The 18,107-nt window shown below is 35.9% G+C and overlaps 2 protein-coding genes across 7 annotated transcripts in view; one reads left to right on the forward strand and one right to left on the reverse strand.

Moving 5' to 3' along the window:
- Window positions 1-18,107, forward strand: part of ANGEL1 (angel homolog 1) — a 111,365-nt gene that overhangs the window by 47,542 nt on the left and 45,716 nt on the right. The window contains exon 1 of one of the 2 annotated variants that reach the window (XM_074235661.1): window positions 14,174-14,249. The exons of the other annotated variant lie outside the window; for it this stretch is intronic. The gene's annotated coding sequence lies outside the window, so the exon portion shown is untranslated. Of the gene's footprint in view, window positions 1-14,173; window positions 14,250-18,107 lie in introns of those variants that run through there. 2 annotated transcript variants of the gene reach the window in all.
- Window positions 1-18,107, reverse strand: part of LRRC74A (leucine rich repeat containing 74A) — a 57,078-nt gene that overhangs the window by 18,839 nt on the left and 20,132 nt on the right. For 4 of the 5 annotated variants that reach the window (XM_074235669.1, XM_074235667.1, XM_074235670.1 and 1 more), the window contains 2 exons: window positions 12,381-12,476; window positions 8,978-9,118 (listed from right to left, as the gene is read on the reverse strand). In XM_074235669.1, coding sequence (XP_074091770.1) covers window positions 8,978-9,118; window positions 12,381-12,476 — 237 coding nt within the window. The remainder of the gene's footprint in view (window positions 1-8,977; window positions 9,119-12,380; window positions 12,477-18,107) is intronic. The other variant, XM_074235668.1, reaches the window with a different exon arrangement.

Raw genomic sequence — 18,107 nt, forward strand, 5'->3', positions numbered from 1 at the left:
GGTTGATTATCACCCCCATGTTGCTGTTAGGGTGTACAGTGTTTTTCTGGTTCTGCTCATCTCACTCAGCATCAGTTCATGCAAATCCCTCTAGGCTTCCCTGAATTCCCATCCCTATTGGTTTCTAATAGAACAATAGTGTTCCATGACATACATATACCACAGTTTGCTGAGCCATTCCCCAATTGAAGGACATTTACTTGATTTCCAATTCTTTGTCACCACAAACAGGGATGCTATGAATATTTTTGTACAAGTGATGTTTTTACCTTTTTTCATCATCTCTTCAGGGTATAGATCCAGTAGTGGTATTGCTGGATCAAAGGGTATGCACATTTTTGTTGCCCTTTGGGAGTAGTTCCAAATTTCTCTCCAGAAAGGTTAGATGAGTTCACAGCTCCACCAACAATGTAATAGTGTCCCAGATTTCCCACAACCCTTCTAACAATGATCATTATCCTTTCTGGTCATATTGGCCAGTGTGACAGGTGTGAGGTGGTACCTCAGAGAAGCTTTAATTTGCATTTCTCTAATAAGTAATGATTTAGATCAATTTTTCATATGACTATGAATTGCTTTGATCTCCTCATCTGTAAATTGCCTTTGCTTATCCTTTGACCATTTGTCAATTGGGGAATGGGTTTTTTTTTTTAAATATGACTCAGTTCTCTGTATATTTTAGAAATGAGTCCTTTGTCAGAAACATTAGTTATAAAGATTGTTTCCCAGTTTACTACATTTCTTTTGATCTTGGTTTTGTCTGTGCAAAAGCTTTTTAATTTAATGTAATCAAAATCATCTAGCTTGTTTTTAGTGATGTTCTCCATCTCTTCCTTAGTCATAAACTGCTTCCCTTTCCATAGATCTGACAGGTAAATTAGTCCTTGATCTTCTAATTTGCTTATAGAATTGTTTTTATGTCTAAATCCTGTATCCATTTGGATCTTATCTTGGTATAGGGTGTGAGGTGTTGGTCTAATCTAAGTTTCTTCCATACTAACTTCCAATTTTCCCAGCAGTTTTTATCAAAGAGAGTTTTCAACCCAGTAGCTGGACTCTTTGGGTTTTTCAAACAGCAGATTACTATAATCATTTCCTGCTATTGCACCTAGTCATTCCACTGGTCTACCACTCTATTTCTTAGTCAATACCAGACAGTTTTGATGACTGATGCTTTATAATGTAATTTTAGATCAGGCAGGTCTAAGCCCCCTTCTTTTGCACTTTTTTTTCATTGAATCCCTGGAAATTCTTGACTTTTTATTTCTCTGGATGAATTTACTTAAAATTTTTTAAAACTCATTAAAGTATTGGAATTTTGATTGGTATGGCACTGAACAGGTAGTTTAGTTTTGGTAGAATTGTCATTTTTATTATATTAGCTCTACCTATCCATGAGCAGTTGATGTTTGCCCAGTTATTTAAATCTGATTTAATTTGTATGAGAAGTGTTTTGTAATTGTTTTCAAAAAGTTTCTGAGTCTGCCTTGGCAATAGACTCCTAGGTATTTTATATTGTCTGAGGTTACTTTGAATGGGATTTCTCTTTCTAGCTCTTCCTGCCATATCTTGCTAGTCATATATAGAAAAGTTAAGGATTTATGAGGGTTTATTTTATATCCTGCAACTTTGCTAAAATTGCTAATTGTTTCTAGCAATTTTTTGGATGATTTCTTGGGATTCTCTTAGGTATACCATCATGTTATATGCAAAGAGAGTTTTGTTTCTTCCTTCTCAATTCTAATTCCTTCAATTTCTTTTTCCTTCTCTAATTGCTGAAGCTAACATTTCTAATATGATATTGAATAGTAGTAGTGATAATGGGCATCCTTGTTCCACCCTTGATCTTATTGGGAATGTCTCTAGCCTCTCCCCATTGAATATAATGCTTGTTGATGGTTTCAGATAGATACTTGCTTATTCAAAGGAACAGTCCATTTATTCCTACACTCTTTAGTGTTTTTAATAGGAATGGGAAGCACCTATTATTTTTAAGGTGTGCTAGACATACAAAGATGAAAGTTGACAGTTCCTGTCCTTAAAGAAATAAATATAATACAAGATAGAGAGTGAAGGAGGAAAAGGTGAGACAAAGAAAGAGCTCCAGCAAGATTTGAGGATGGAAAAAAAATTTTCAGTTATGGGGATTAGGAATCAGGGAATGTTTCATGAATGGGTTCATGTACACATATGACTTTCATATAAATATATACATATATATGTATATATCCATAATAATTTTCCTGAACTCTTGAACATTTGGTTAAGCTAAATGGCTGGATAATTCCACCTTGCATGTCTCATTAACACTAAAATTCAACATATCCAAAACAGAATTTGTTATCCTTCTCAAACCCACACATCCTCAAAATATCCCTATTTCTGATGAAGTTGTCACCATCCTCTTATTCTTCAAAGCTAATCATTTGCTAAATCTTTTCAATTTTACATAGAAAATCATATATCCATCCCCTTCTCTTCACACACACACACAGACACACACACAGACACACACATACACACATACACACAGACACAGAGACACACACACACACACACACACACACACACATACACAGAGTTATGACCCTAATTTAGGTTCTACTTGGATTATTCTAGCACTAACCTCCTAATTGAGTTTTCTACTTTTAGTTTCAATCCCCTCCAATAAATCCTTTATACAACTTCCCAATTAACATATCTAACCATATCATTCCTCTGTCCAAAGATCTTCAATGGCTTCCCACTTTGTGTAGGATAAAACAAATATTTTTATCTTGACATTTAAGATCCTTCACAAATTGGCCTCTTGACTCTTAACCTTTTCACCAAATTTTATCTCATATTCTGGAGGAGAGGTAATCAGGGCTAATGACTTGCTGAAGGTCACCTAGCTTGTAAAGTGTCTGAGACTGGATTTGAACTCAGGTCCTCCTGACTTCAGGGCTGGCACTCTACCCACTGCACCACCTAACTGCTCTGGGCTATCTCCAGTAGTCCTGATATATATCTGGTCACTGGATCCAGATGGCTCTGGAGGAGAAAGTGAGGCTGGTGAGTTATCATAACACCTAGAAATTTTTTTCAAATTTGACACTATCTTCCAGCTCCAGGCATTAGCATAAGCCATTCCCCCAAATTTAGAAAACACTCTTTTCTCATCTCCACCTCTCAGAATCTTTGACTTCCTTTCAACACTCAGCTCAGGGGCTATTGTCTCAGTAAAGTATTACTAGTTTCTCCAGCAACACTATTCCCTCTCCCAATAGATTATAAATTCCTTGAGGTTAGGACCTATTCTGTTTTTGTCTTTTAAGTGGTTAAAGACTGCCTATTGTCTGCATGATGGCATGTTGTTAAGTGTACAATCTGTAGTTTGTTCATTGGTATGTGTAAATAGGTATGTATGTGTGTATTTATATATTTGTTGTTGTCATTGTTGTTCATGTTCTACTCTTCATGACACCATGGGCCATAGCTTAGATGACCTTTCTATTCTTCTTCAGGATCTCTTGAAGTCCATTTAAGTTCATATGTGTTTCCATGACACTATTTACCTTATCCTCTGTCATCCCCTTTTACTTTTGCCATCAATCTTTCCCATCATCAAGGTCTTTTCCAATGAGTCCTGTATTCTCATTATGTGACCTAAGTTAACCTTCAACTTCAGTATATGACTTTCTAGTGAGTAGCCTGAATTAATTTCTTTAAGTATTAATTGATTTGATCTCTTTGCTTTTCAAAGGACTCTCAAAAGTCTTCTCTACCACTACAATTCAAAAACATTGATTCTGTTCTGCTCAACTTTCCTTATAGTTTAACTCTCACGGTTATACATTGCTACTGGAAAAATCATAACTTTGTCTATATGGACCTTTGTCAACAAGGTGATATCTCTACTTTTTCATGGTATTATATACACATGTATATACACAGTTATGGACAGACAATGCAGAAGGACAAGTTGGACTCAGAATTAAACAGGAAGAGGAGACTGGATTTTTTTATAGAACCTGTAATTTCATTGCTGCATGAAATGGCCAGTGAAGGAATTACTTTACCAATGTAGATCATTACTCGAAACTTTAAGTATTGGGTATATAAAATCTTAGAGACACTGAGGGTTACTAAAAAGTTTGGATAAATTTTTCCAGAATTACACAATTAGAAATGGGATTTGAGCCTGAGATGTTCTAACTCTAAGGATTGCTCATTGGAATATCACATCACTTCTCCAGCCAGTTGGGAATTGAAAAATTCTTTTAATGTCTCAAAATTTTTCCATAAACCAAAGACCATTTTTCTCTTAATATCAATATTCTACTAGTGCTATTATGTGATTGGAAGTCATGGAACATTATAGTCTCTGAAGAACTAAAATTGAGGTTTGCCTAAAGACAATCAAGGCACAAATAGGTTTTATGAGTGCAGGCTGCAAAATATTGCAAATAAGAAAATGTGAAAGGAAAATAGTCTTTATGATATGGTAAAAAATAAAAAGCCATTAAGAAAGCTCACCATTTTATTCATATCTTTGTGGTGTCAATAGAAATTAAGGAAATTCGTAAATGAACTCCCAAAGAAAAAATCCCAGGACCAGATGAATTTATAAATGAGTTCTACCAAACATTTAAAGAAAATCAATTCCAATACAATATAAGCTGTTTTTTAAAAATAGGAAAAGTAAAAATTCTACAAGATTCTCTCTGGTAGATACCTAAACAAAGAAGAGTTAAAACAGAGAACAAAAAAAATACACCAATATCTTTAAAGAATTTGATGCAAAAGTTTACATAAAATATTATCAAGGAGGAGCATCTAGGTGGTGTAGTAAACAGAATACCAGTCCTGGAGTCAGGAGGACCTGAGTTCAAATCCAGCCCCAGGTACGTAATAATTACCTAGCTGTGTGATCTTAGGCAAGTCACTTAACCCACTAGCTTGCAACCCCCCCTCAAAAAAAGAAAAATAGAAATTGATTTCAGGCTATGGAAAAGCTCAAAAAAAGACTTTCAAAAGCAAGTAAGAAAAGTGGAGGGAAAATTGGGAAGAGAAATGAGAGCAATGCAAGAAAATCATGAAAACCAAGTCAGCAGCTTAGTAGAGATACAAAAAAAATATTGAAGAAAATAATGTTAAAAACCAGTTTAGGTCAAATGGAAAAGGCAATTCAAAAGGTTAATGAGGAGAACAATACCTTAAAAAGCAGAATTGGCTAGATGGAAAAGGAGATAAGAAAGCTCTCTGAAGAAAACAACTCCTTCCAATGTAGAATGAGCTAAGGGAAGCTGATGACTTTGTGAGAAAGCAAGAAACAATAAAACAAAACAATGAAATAAAACAGTAAAACAATGAAAAACTAGAAGAACATGTGAAATATCTCACTGGAAAAACAAGTGACTAGGAAAACAGATCCGGAAGAGATAATTTAAAATTATCAAGCTACCTGAAAGTCATGACCAGGAAAAGAGCCTAGACTTCACTTTTCTTTTTTTTAAGACTTTTTCAAGGCAATGGGGGTTAAGTGGCTTGCCCAAGGCCACACAGCTAGGTAATTATTATGTGTCTGAGGTCAGATTTGAACCCAGGTACTCCTGACTCCAAGGCCGGTGATCTATTCACTGTACCACCTAGCCACCCCACTGCACCACCTAGCTGCCCCTAGATTTTATTTTTCAAGAAATTATACAGGAAAATTGCCCTGATAGCCTAGAAGCAGAGGTAAAGTGGAAATTGAGGGAATTCACTGATCGCCTCCTGAAAGAGATCCCCCCCAAAATTATAGCCAAATTCCAGAACTCCCAAGTCAAAGAGAAAATATTACAAGCAGTCAGAAGGAAACAATTCAATTATTATGGCACTACAGTCAGGATTACACAGGATTTATCAGCTTCTACATTAAGGGCTTGTAGGACTGGGAATATGATATTCCAGAAGGCAAAAGAACTTGGACTACAACTAAGAATCAACTACTCAGGAAAACTGAACATTATCTTTCAGAGGAAAAGATGGACATTCAAGGAAATAGGGGACTTTCAAACTTTCCTGCTGAAACAACCAGAGCTGAACAGAAAGTCTGATTTTAAAGGTGAAGCATAGAGAGGACAAATTATAAGGGATTTAATAATGCTGAACTGGGTGTATTCCTGCATGTGAAGAAGATACTGATAAACACATAGGAACCTTATCATTTATAAGAGCAGTTAGAAGGAGCATATATGAACAAGTCACAGGAGGGAGCTGAATATCATGGTATAATTTATCATAAAGATGGAGTCAATGGGTGAAAAAGGAATGTACTAGGAGAAAGGGAACGGAGAGGTAGAATGGGCTTAACTATTTCACATAAAGGAGACAAGACAAAACTTTTGCAATGGAGTGGAAGGGGGGAAGATGAGGGGGAAATGAGTGAGTCTTCTTCAGAAAGGGCTCAGAGAGAAGCCAATAGGGTATAGAAATCTATCTTACCCTAGAGGAAAAAAAGAGGAAAGGGATGGGAGAAAGGGGACAGGGGGAGCAGGAGGTAGGGTGTAGGTGACAGAAGAGAGGGAAGATCATGGGAGAGGGTAGTCAGATACAACACACTTCTAAGGAGGGACAGGATGATAGGAGAGAGAGAGAGAGAGAATAGAATAAATGGGAGTGGGGAGGAATAGAATAGAGGGAAATACAGTTAACAGTAGCAACTGTAAGAAAAAATATTGAAGCAACTTCTCTGATGGATTTATGATAAAGAATGCAACCCATCCCAGAGACAGAGCTGATGGTATCTGAACATAGACTGAATTACACTTTTTTCCCCTCTCACTTTATTTTTCTGGAGATTTTGGGGGGAAGGGGAGTTTTTGTTTACTTTCACAACAAGATTATTGTAGTAATGTGAAAATAAATAAATAAATCATTAAAATAATAAAGTAAAACCAGATGGTTTAAAATACTTGGGAACCTGTCTGCTAAGACACCCATAGAAACTATAGGAATATACAAATGTGTTTTTACACAAATAACTGGAGAAATTGCTCATAGATTAACTGAGAATATAATAAAGATGGAAATACTATCTAAATCAATTTATTCAGTGCTGCACCACTCAAACTGTCAAAGAATTGCTTTATAGATCTGAAAAAATAGTAAAATTCATGGGACAAAGTATCAAGAATACCAAGGGAATCAATAAAATAAATTGGAAAGGAAGGGAGCCTAGAAGTTTCAGATCTTAAACTATATTACAAAGCTATAATATGGGTTTGATAAACCCAAAGATACCAGCTATTGGGGCAAGAACTTTCTATTCAGCAAAAACTATTGGGAAAAACTTCAAAGTAGCTTGGCACAAATTAGATATAGCCCAACATCTCACATGATTTACTAAGACAAATTCCAAATAGTTCCATGATTTATACATAAAAAATGACATCATGAAAAAATTAGAACATATAAAAACTAATTATCAGTTCCATAGATAGATAAAGAATTCATAACTAAGATGTAAAGAGGTTCACAGAAGGAAAAATAGGCAATTTTGATTATATACAATTAAAAAGATTTTGTAAAATCAAATCAGTGTATCAAAAATTGAAACTTGGGGGGAAATATCTTTGCATCAAGTTTCTCTGATAAAAGTTGCATTTCCAAGAAATATCAGGAACTGATTAATGCCATTTTTTTCAGAAGAACAAATCCAATCTATCCATTGCCATATGGAAAAAAATGTTCTAAATCACTATGATTAAAAGACATACAAATTTAAAAAATTCTTAAGTATCATACTATATTTATTTGATTGACAAAGTTTGGGAAAAAAGAGAAAATAAATTCTAGAGGAACTGTGGAAAAACAGATATATTAATGTTCTATTGTTAGAGCTGTGAATTGGTCCAGTTATTCTGAAAAACTATACTTCAAAAACTGCATAATCTTTGATTCAGTAATGCACTATTAGCTTTATGCCCAAAGTGATCAAAGAAAATGGAAAATGACCCTATGTACAAAAATATTATTAGCAGTTCTTTTCATAGTGGCAAAGAATTATAGACTGAGGGTTGTTGATCAATTGAGGAATGATTGAAGAAGTTATGGCACATGAATGTAAAGGAATACTAATTATGATATAAGAAATGATGGAGATTTCAGAAAAAAATAATGAAGAATTCTATGAACTGATGAAAAGTAGAGAAAGCAGAATCAATTGAATAATTTCTACAATAATATCGTAAAGATAACTTTGAAAGACTCAGTACAATGATCAGTCACAATTCCAAAGGACTCATGAGTAAACATTCTATCCACCTCCTCTTAGAGAACTGGAGTCCAGTTAGAGACTCAGAGTGTAAATTGAAACATTTCCTTTTCTTTTTTTTTGGACATGGCTACTTCAGGATTTTTTTTAATACTTGATGCTACATATTTGTTATTGGCTTTGATTTTCTTACCTACTTAAAGGGTGGGGTAGGGGTTGGAAGGATGATAATTCAGATGCAATTGAATTTTTAAAATGGAGAAAATGAGGAAAGCATGAAAAATTAAGAAAATGAAGTGGGTATGGAGGTTTGCAATTGTACCTCTGTACAGAATGTTTACAGTATTGAGATGGAAGATGTATTTATGTAGCCCCAGTGCATAATACAATACTTTGCTCATTTTAATATATGTTTCTTTAGTTGAACTAAATTGAATTGAAGAGGCGGCACTTTCCAGCATGGGCTTTGGTAAGCACAAGGTAATATAAAGACTCCATCTTTAACTTCTCAAGTTATGCTCAGTTGTTCTCCTCTGGGAATGATGATACCCTATAAAATAATTTCATAGCCAAGGAGAATATTCTATTTCCTTAAAGGAAGACCACATTTTATTTTTTGTAGGAGGATAGAGGTGCAGCCTTAATGTCTCACAAGAAGCTTAATTGGGGTTGAAAGCAAGATTTTTCTTTTGCCAAGGGACCCAGCAGGCAAGAGAGAGAAGGTAGAGGAATACTTACCTTGATTGCCTTTAAAGGGGATGATAATATGACTGACTTGCTGATAGTGCCTACCACTTCACCATAAATCACATCTAGTTCAGGATGAGCATGGTAGAGTCCTTCTAGTTGTTTCACAAATCCTTCAGTCACTAACACATTCTGATGGAGGAGGGAAAAGAGAGGAGACATATCACAGAAAGGCATTATAGGGATCCTCTCTTTTTTATTTATTTATTTATTTACCTATTTACCTATTTACCTATTCATTCATTCATTCAATTATTTACTTATTTGTTTGCTTGTTTGTTTATTTGTTTGTTTGTTTATTTTGCAAGGCAATGGGGTTAAGTGACTTGCCCAAGGCCACACAGCTAGGTAATTAAGTGTCTGAGGCCGGATTTGAACCCAGGTACTCCTGACTCCAGGACTGGTACCCTACCCACTGTGCCACCTAGCTGCTCCTTCTCTTTTTTATTTATAAATTTTTTATTAATCAATAAATAAGCATTTCTCAAATGTCTACTATGTGTTTAACCATATCTTATAGGCTAGGTACCAAGAATACAAAGACAAAAGTAAAACAGTCCCTGCCTTCAAGGATCTTCTATTCTAACTAGGAGAGACCATATGTATATGTATAGGTGCATATAAAATAGATGAAAGATACTTTTGTGGGGAAGGGCACTAACAATTAGGGGATCTGGAAAATCTCCATTTAGAAGGTATCCCTGAGATTTGAAAGAAACCAGGGTTTTTAAGAGACATAGATGAAGAGAGAATACATTCCAAAGAAGCATAAGAGAAAGGTATCAAAAGCATGAAAATTTAAGATGAGTTTGTGAGAATTAGTGTAAGGTGGAATATGAGGAATTTTATCAGTTTGATTGGACACAGTGTATGGGAAGGGTAATAAGACTAATAAGTTTGGTTAGGTAGGTTGGGGCCTGATTGAGAAGGTCTATAAATGTCAAAAAGGAATGTTGATCTGATGTTAGAGACAACAGAGCTCCTGGAGGTTGTTGAGTAGTGGAGTGACATGGTAAGGCCTGTGCTTTAGAAAAGTAAACTGCTTGCAGGCATGGATTATTTCATTTTAGTTTTTGCAGCCCCAGTACACAGTGTATTGCTTGGCATATAATAAATGTTTGATTGATTGAGCTAAGTTACCAATTCCTACTAGAGCCTTAGGAATATGAACTTCAATGTTTTTTACTTTTGTCTTTCTCTTACCAAAGTATATTCCAAAATATTATATATAGTAGGTGCTAAATAATTGCTTGCTGCTCCTTGTAATTTGTATTTTAAACATTGGGGAAGTTCATCTTCTTTTGGTTTATCACCTCTAAATCAGAAGTTTTTAATTGAGGTTCATTATATTGCATAAGAAAAATAACATCTTTATTTTTCATTAACCTTTGGTTTCCTTTGTAATCCTATGCATTTTACTTATTCATTTAAAAACATGAATCTGAGAAGGATTACATAGATTTCACCAGACTGTGGCAAAAAAAGGAAATAAAACCTCTGGTCTAGGTATAAAAGCTCGCTTCTTAACTAAATCATTGGTTTGGTATTCTAACAGATTAGCATCTTAAACTGAAATATAGTGTTTATCACTACCAGTTACTACACAACCATATGGTACTGTATTGTACTGTAATGCTAATTGTACGCCTAAATTTTGTGTGCATATATATGATATAGGAAGGACTTCCTGCATTCAAGCTCATGTCTTCTTCCTTGGCTTCAGTATGGTGTGGAGGAGACATGGAGATCTTAATGGTCAGAAGCTCTGGCAGAAACTACCAAGTTGCAAAGATATTTCATATGGGTCCAGTAGGGCATTGTACATATTAGCCAAAAGATGTTTGTGTGTGTGTGTGTGTGTGCGCGTGTTGGGAAAATGGTGCTGAAGTTGTCATAATAACTCAGGAAAAGCCTAAGTCCGCTGCTTAGTGTAATTGATTGATTGATTGATTGGTTGTTTAAGTCTTAAAAATGTCAGTAATGCATTGATAAAAGAAATCCAAATACTGAAAAGATGACAGATCCTTGAAATATGAAAAGTTAATGGATCTTATTGCTATAAATGAATATTTCTTTTCAAAGTACTCACTGTGGAAGACTAGAAACTTAAGACAGTGGTACTCCATTACTGAAAACATTTTTGGGATTTCTTTCCAATTTGTAAGTGCAGTAATTAAAAACCCCCATTAAATCAGAACATCTTACTCATTCCCTTAATCTCAACTCATTTTCAACTTATTTCCTCAGAGAACAGCAATTGAATCAATACTGCCATTGGTACTGGAAAGAATTTTACAATTGACTGCCTCATGGTGCCACCCCCAATCCTTTTGACTTCTTAGACCCAAACCCTTTCCCCTGGGTTCTCACCACCTTACACAAATACATATAAAGTATATATATACATACATACATATATATATTATAAAGTATATATAATATATATATATCCCTATATGTGTAACTTCATCCATCCATCCATCCATCTGTCTCTCTCTCTCATCCATCCTATCCATCCATCCATTTTATCTATCTATGCTATAGAGTCTTCATCAGTTAGAATGTAAGTTTTTTGAGAACAGGGAATGTATTTGTATTCCTAGGACTACCTAGCATGTAGTGGAAAAACCTGAATTCAAGTGATACATGAGAAGAGAATAAGCATTTATATAGTTTTTATTTTATTATCAACTATTATGCTAAGCACTTTAAGAATGTTATTTTATACTCACAATAACCCATGAAGTAGGTGCTATTATTATTCTCGTTTTACAGTGGAGGACACTGAGGCAAGCATTTTACAGTAGAGGAAACTGAGGAAGCCAGATCACACAAATGTTTAAGTATTTGAGTAAAATCAGAATGGAGTGGTATCTTAATGTAGAGGATAAAGGGATATATTTGGAATCAGAAAGATAGGGATTCAGGTTCTACCTCTGTCATGTGCCAACTGTGTGATCCTGGAAAAGTTTAATGTGCCCAAGGTAACTCTCTGAGACTGAATAGTTATGGATCTACATCAATAGAGGGAGTTTCCTCTTAGCAATTACATTTGCTAATGAAATCCCAGGTCTGGAACTTTTCAAATACATAGTGACATTTAAATCCAAGGTGGTCTAGAGTATTGAATAAAGTCAAGAGACTTGAGTTCACTCTCATTAGCTGTGGAATCTTGAACAAACCAGTTCACCTCTCTGGATCCCCTTTCCCTTATCTGTAAATATTGATAACTCCTTTGCTTACCTTACTGGATTAGCATAGGGTCCATTAAGATGATATATCTGAAATTGTTTTGGAAAAAAGTGGGAAGCCCTGCTGTGCTTCTCAAGTTCTATTATATAAGCAACTTTCTACTCTGTCAATATGTTAGCCTGGGCTGGTAGGGGTCACCTACTGAGATATTGAGCTCCTCTAATCTGCTTTTGGGATTTCTCTTGATAGACGAGGTAAGTGCCAGTGCCCCCTCCATTGTCAAAGAATTTTGGGACATCTGCAGGAGAAATGAAACAGGAGATTGAAGTTAGGCAAAGATTCATTACTCATTCACCTAAAAAGCTTTTATTAAAATACAATACAGATTAGAATGAGAAAAGTGAAAAGGAAATGTCCAACAGAATCAGGAGAGATTGAGAATTGAGAGAATCCTCTCAAGTTGGACGGAATCATTGAAAACTTACTTAAGGAAGCAGCTCTTGAAATAGATTTTTTTAGCCTTTAAGAAGATATATTTATTTCAAACATATAAGAAGAATAAAGGTGAAAATATTTCCTACAACAATGGGCAGCCCACTCTTCCCTATAGTAATTTGGTCCCTAAAAAGAGTAGACTTAAACTTTCATATAACATTAACATCCTCATATTCATATCCAAATACAGCATTTCTACTAGATGAATCTTTTTGTCATCTACTCCAGGGCCAAATCTCTCAAATTATTTTACAAGGCCTTACACATGCGCTTTCCATAGGTAATTTGGCAAGTTCTCCATGCCAGGCTGACTGGAAACCAAACTTAGCATGGAATTTGCTCTCAGACCTCCTGGTGGCTCATTTTCCTGATCTTTCACAGCTCACAAATTTGTTTTTTTTTCACATTTCCAATCTTCTTGAAAAAAAATAGGATAGAAAGGATACAACAGAGACAAACACATCAGGAAAGCCATGGAGTTTAGGTCTCGAAACAGATCTTAAAGGAAAGGTTTTTCAAAAGCTTGAAATAAAAAGTGCATGAATATCAGATATAAGACAGGGTGTCTGTGAATGAAAAGACTCAGCAGAGGACAAGATAAAAATGGTAAAGTGAGTCTACTCAGGCCAGAGTGTAGAATACATGAAGAGAAAAAAAAATTGCTGGAAAAATGAGTTTGCACCCATATGATTTCCTTAGCTATGGATGATTTTTTTGGCCTAAATCTGCTTAGTTTAGTCTATGGTTTCTACTTTTTCATCACTATGGAAATTTTTTATATTTGAATATTTTTTTGTCCAAAAAGGCAACAAGTAGAACATTTGTGAAGAGAAATACAATAAAAATCAGATAGAGAAGAAACAGTCCCTCCAATAAAAATATTTGAGGAGAAATAGACTGTTTTAAAGACCTGAGAGAAAATTTCTTTGCAGGTACATTCATTTAGAGGACTTCATGGAAGGTAGAACACTGACAGTTAAAAACTGGCTATGAGGTATAGCTGTCCATTGGCTCATTTTTGTTGTTCAATCACTGACTCTTCCTGATCCCATTTGGGATTTTCTTGACAAAGATACTCTAGTGGTTTGCCATTTCCTTCTCCAGTTCATTTTACAAATGAGGAAACTGAGGCAAACAGGGTTAAGTAACTTGCCCAGGGTCACACAGTTAGTTAGCATCTGAGATCAGATTTGAACTCCAGAAGATGAATCTTCCTGACTCCAGGTCCATCACTCTAGCCACTCTTCCACCTAACTGCCTTTCCATCAGCTCATTTACATATGAACTATTTTCAAAGTTTTGAAGGCTTTAACTGAAAAATTAGGGATAACGGGGACTGTTTTAGCATGGATTATATTATATAATTAGGTAAATATTGTTGGAGGCATATGTAGCAGAAAGATGAGTTTCACATCATAAGTTAGAGATGGGTCACTGCTTATGAGGAAGCCTTGATTGAAGGTATTGGTATTGGAAGTCATGGGAGAAGAGGTAGAAAATGACCAGATGAAGACAGAGGCAAGTGAAGAAGGTCATCACAGGAGTTTGGAACAGAAGACACTGAAAAATATAAAAGGTAACAAGAATTAAAGTGATATACATTCTTTGCAGTTGTTTTTCTAGAAGCCATTCTGATTGGAAGAAAGACGTTATTTTGCTGAGAGCTGACTGAAAAAAGAATGAGTTAGCTAGGAGAGCAGGTTGAAGTTAAAAAGGTTCTGTACTTGCTGGAATATGATTAGAGAGTTGAATTTTGTTGCTGAATGGAAAGCTGTCTGGATTTATTATTCTCTAGAATTGTCTAAACCTGAAAGAAGGGAAACTACTGGCTTCTAAAGCTAAGGGAGGAGAAGGAAGAGAGACTTGTTTTGATTGTAGCTGATATATCTTTGATAAAAGTTTTCAATACTTTCTCAACATCCTGACAAAGATGTCTGTATACTAAAGAAATAAAGGACATCAGAGTTTGCCATTCAGAGTTATAATATGTTATCTGGGAACATGAAGTTCCCTGCTCATGTGCCGCTCTGCCAGGTTTCATATGTTCATTTCTGGCTCTGTATGCATTGGTGGAACACTATGCCCCAAATTTATGACTTTATTGTTATATCTTGATTATTATTTTATCTTTTATTGTAATGATTATTCTTGCTTTTGCCTTCTTTTGAGTATTACTATAATTGTTTTAGACTGTTCTTGAGTAAAGGTTATGCTTATTCTCCCTCTTGCCTTAGTAACTATTTTATTCTTGAGTCAATGGTTTCATTGTTAATGTTTTGTATAAATAAGAAGCACCTGTGGGGGCTTAGAAGTTAGTGATGAGTTCTAGGAATGTATCTTCCTTAGGTGAAGGTTATCCCTAGGACTGTAAAAGTTTGGGTAGAAGAAGTATAGTTGAAATGTGACTGACTAGTTTCTACCCCCTCAAACATGAAGTCAGTTTGGACTAAGTGAGTCACTGTGGGGGGGTGGAGAGGAAGAGAGACAGAGACAGAGAGAGAGAATATGAGAGAGAGAGAGAATATGAGAGAGAGAGAGAGAGAGAGAGAGAGAGAGAGAGAGAGAGAGAGAGAGAGAGAGAGAGAGAGAGAGAGAGAGAGAGAGAGAGAGAGAGAGAGAGAGAGAGAAGGTGCAAGATCCTTGGATGGGACATCACATCTCTGGAAGGGTATGTTGCTTCTTCTCTTTGACCTCTCTCTCCTCCTCTCTCTTCTCTCTCTCTCTCTCTCTCTCTCTCTCTCTCTCTCTCTCTCTCTCTCTCTCTCTCTCTCTTTTCTGGGTTCCACTCTGTTGATGCTCAAGGTAGAACTTTTTCATGTTCTGGGCATGGTTTGTTACTGTTTTCTTTCTTCATTCTCAAAGAAAACAAATGACATCATGGGGGTAATGTCCTAACTTGTGCACATGAGTAAAATAGTTCTTTTTTGTCCAGTGATGCCATTTTATGTCCCAGTTGGACTAATCTTCCAGTCCTAGATTTGTACTGGCTACCCAGTTTGATAGAAAATTTTTAATTCTCTAAATTCTAATTTCTATTTTCTTTCTACAGACACTAGTAGTCAGAAAAGCCTGCATATTTTGAACTAGCATACACAAGACAAGCCACTTACATGGATTGCACTGATGAATTTTTATTCTCTATGGCAAAGAAGCATTCACACCCCTTCTAGTGAGAAATAGGTTGGCACCCAAATGTCAAGCTCTTTTCCTTGCTACTGCTCTTTAATGAGTGGGAGGAGCCACTTCAAATAACACTCAGGTATGTATTAGCCAGCAGAGTCTGATGTTGGATTTCCTCATAGGCATGTTATTCTCACAGTGACTTCTCTGACTAGATCCAAGACCTTGGCTCATTATTGTAATGATCCCATGGAAACAAGGAGAGTCTCCCTTGGGTTCTACACTCTCTGGGGAACCATGGAAATCCCACAGAAAGAACTTTCCTCCTCTGTGGTTGAATTTAAAACAAGGAGTCACACAAAATTCATAAAAGAGAGAGTACTTGATTCCATTGTTAACTAATGCATAGAAGCAAGGCTGATTCCTTGGCTCTAGTTTAGCCTGTGATCCATGAAATACATCACAACAATGCTATAACTGCTTAGGCATGCCTAGAAACAATGTCATCAGTTTGACGTCCCCTGGCAGTGATGAGATTCTATCATAGCTTTCTCAGTTTTTAACATGTGATTATAATGACACCCCTCATGATGCAATTACGGACACCTGTTCAAAGGGCATCCTTGCACTAATAAAGGCAGGCTTCAGTGGTACTCCACCAGGATGGGGATGGTCAGGAGTGCCAGATTTAGCAGATCTTGAAGTCAATAAGCATCATAGAAATAAAGCTTACTTATCACCTACTTGACAAGAAGAATTAGTCAAAATACCAATAGCTATTATTTACCCATGGATTTAAGGTTCCCAGAGTACTTTACATTTGTTCTCATCTCATTTTGCAGATGACAAAACAGGCTGAGAATGATTTGCCCAGATCATGCAGCTAGCCTGTTATCATTATCTGAGGCCAGATTTGAAATGTCTTCCTGACTCCAAGTCTAGTCCTCTATCTAGGGTTAGGAATGGGAATAGGAAGTTATCAGGTGATGTCAGTGGTGGAATTCAAATAAAGTTAACAATGTAAAGACCCTTTTAAGTATACAAAAAGATATTCCAAATGGTAGTTTAATATTTCATGCATTTAATACTCAAATAAGAACAATAAAAGAGGTACACAAAACTAGATTATATTACCTACAGTAAGCAAAAGCAAAAGCAGCCACAGCAGCTGATGTTGGCCCAAAACTCATTCTACCTATTCTAACTCTTTTTTTCTTCTACTTCTCTGGTTTCCCAAATGGATGATGGGATAACCCTTAAAATCTATATTTCTATTGGTTCATTGTGTTCCAGCTTCCTATTGGTGTCTTTGTTCAGAGAACACCAGCATACTTATAATACTTTGGGGAAATTTTGGGTGTAATACAAAGAGGAAACAAATGACAACTTGCCATTCCCTGGTTGTTTGGCACACTTTTTCTCTTTACAATTTATGTTTGTTTACTGAAGTACCAAAAAAGAGGAAATTTAAATATAGTATTTCATCAAAGGTATAATGAGTTTTAAGAAATTAATTAATATTACATGCATAATTCCATCTTTTTTTACCTATGGAAAGAATGAACATTATTACAGGTGCTTAGAAAATATTGTTGCTCAGATGAACATTAAAAAAGAATAAGGAGGGGCAGCTAGGTGGCGTAGTGGAGAAAGTACTGGCCCTGGAGTCAGGAATACCTGGGTTCAAATCCGGTCTCAGACACTTAATAATTACCTAGCTGTGTGGCCTTGGGCAAGCCACTTAACCCCCGTTTGCCTTACAAAAACCAAAAAAACCCCTAAAAATAAATAAAAACAAAAAAAATAAGTAATGTGAGGTGCCCACCCTAGAGAACCCTGATTACAACTGGCATTTATTTTAGGTTTTTACAAGGCAAATGGGGGTTAAGTGGCTTGCCCAAGGCCACACAGCTAGGTAATTATTAAGTGTCTGAGACCGGATTTGAACCCAGGTACTCCTGACTCCAGGGCTGGTGCTTTATCCACTGTGCCACCTAGCCGCCCCCACAAGTGCCACTTTAACAACCAGTTTGCTGAATTCAATATAAAATCAAATATTAGTTCTGCCAAACCAGTGCAAATCCACTGAGTTCTACCACTGGTTGTATGCTCTACTGTGTTCCTTTCTCTCTTCCTATGTCTGACCTCCCTACTAGCAATATTCAGCACATGTCTCAAGATTTCTGTTGTTGTTGTTCTCCCTTTCAATTAAGGGCAAATTAATTTACTTGTCATAAGTATGATTGTTACTTGTCATAAGTATGACTGGTGTCATTTGCCCCAAGTACAAATATTCCTCCTTATGGCTTTGCTC

Source organism: Macrotis lagotis, chromosome 4 (assembly GCF_037893015.1).
Source record: "Macrotis lagotis isolate mMagLag1 chromosome 4, bilby.v1.9.chrom.fasta, whole genome shotgun sequence".
In the NCBI taxonomy this organism is placed as follows: Eukaryota; Metazoa; Chordata; class Mammalia; order Peramelemorphia; family Peramelidae; genus Macrotis; species Macrotis lagotis.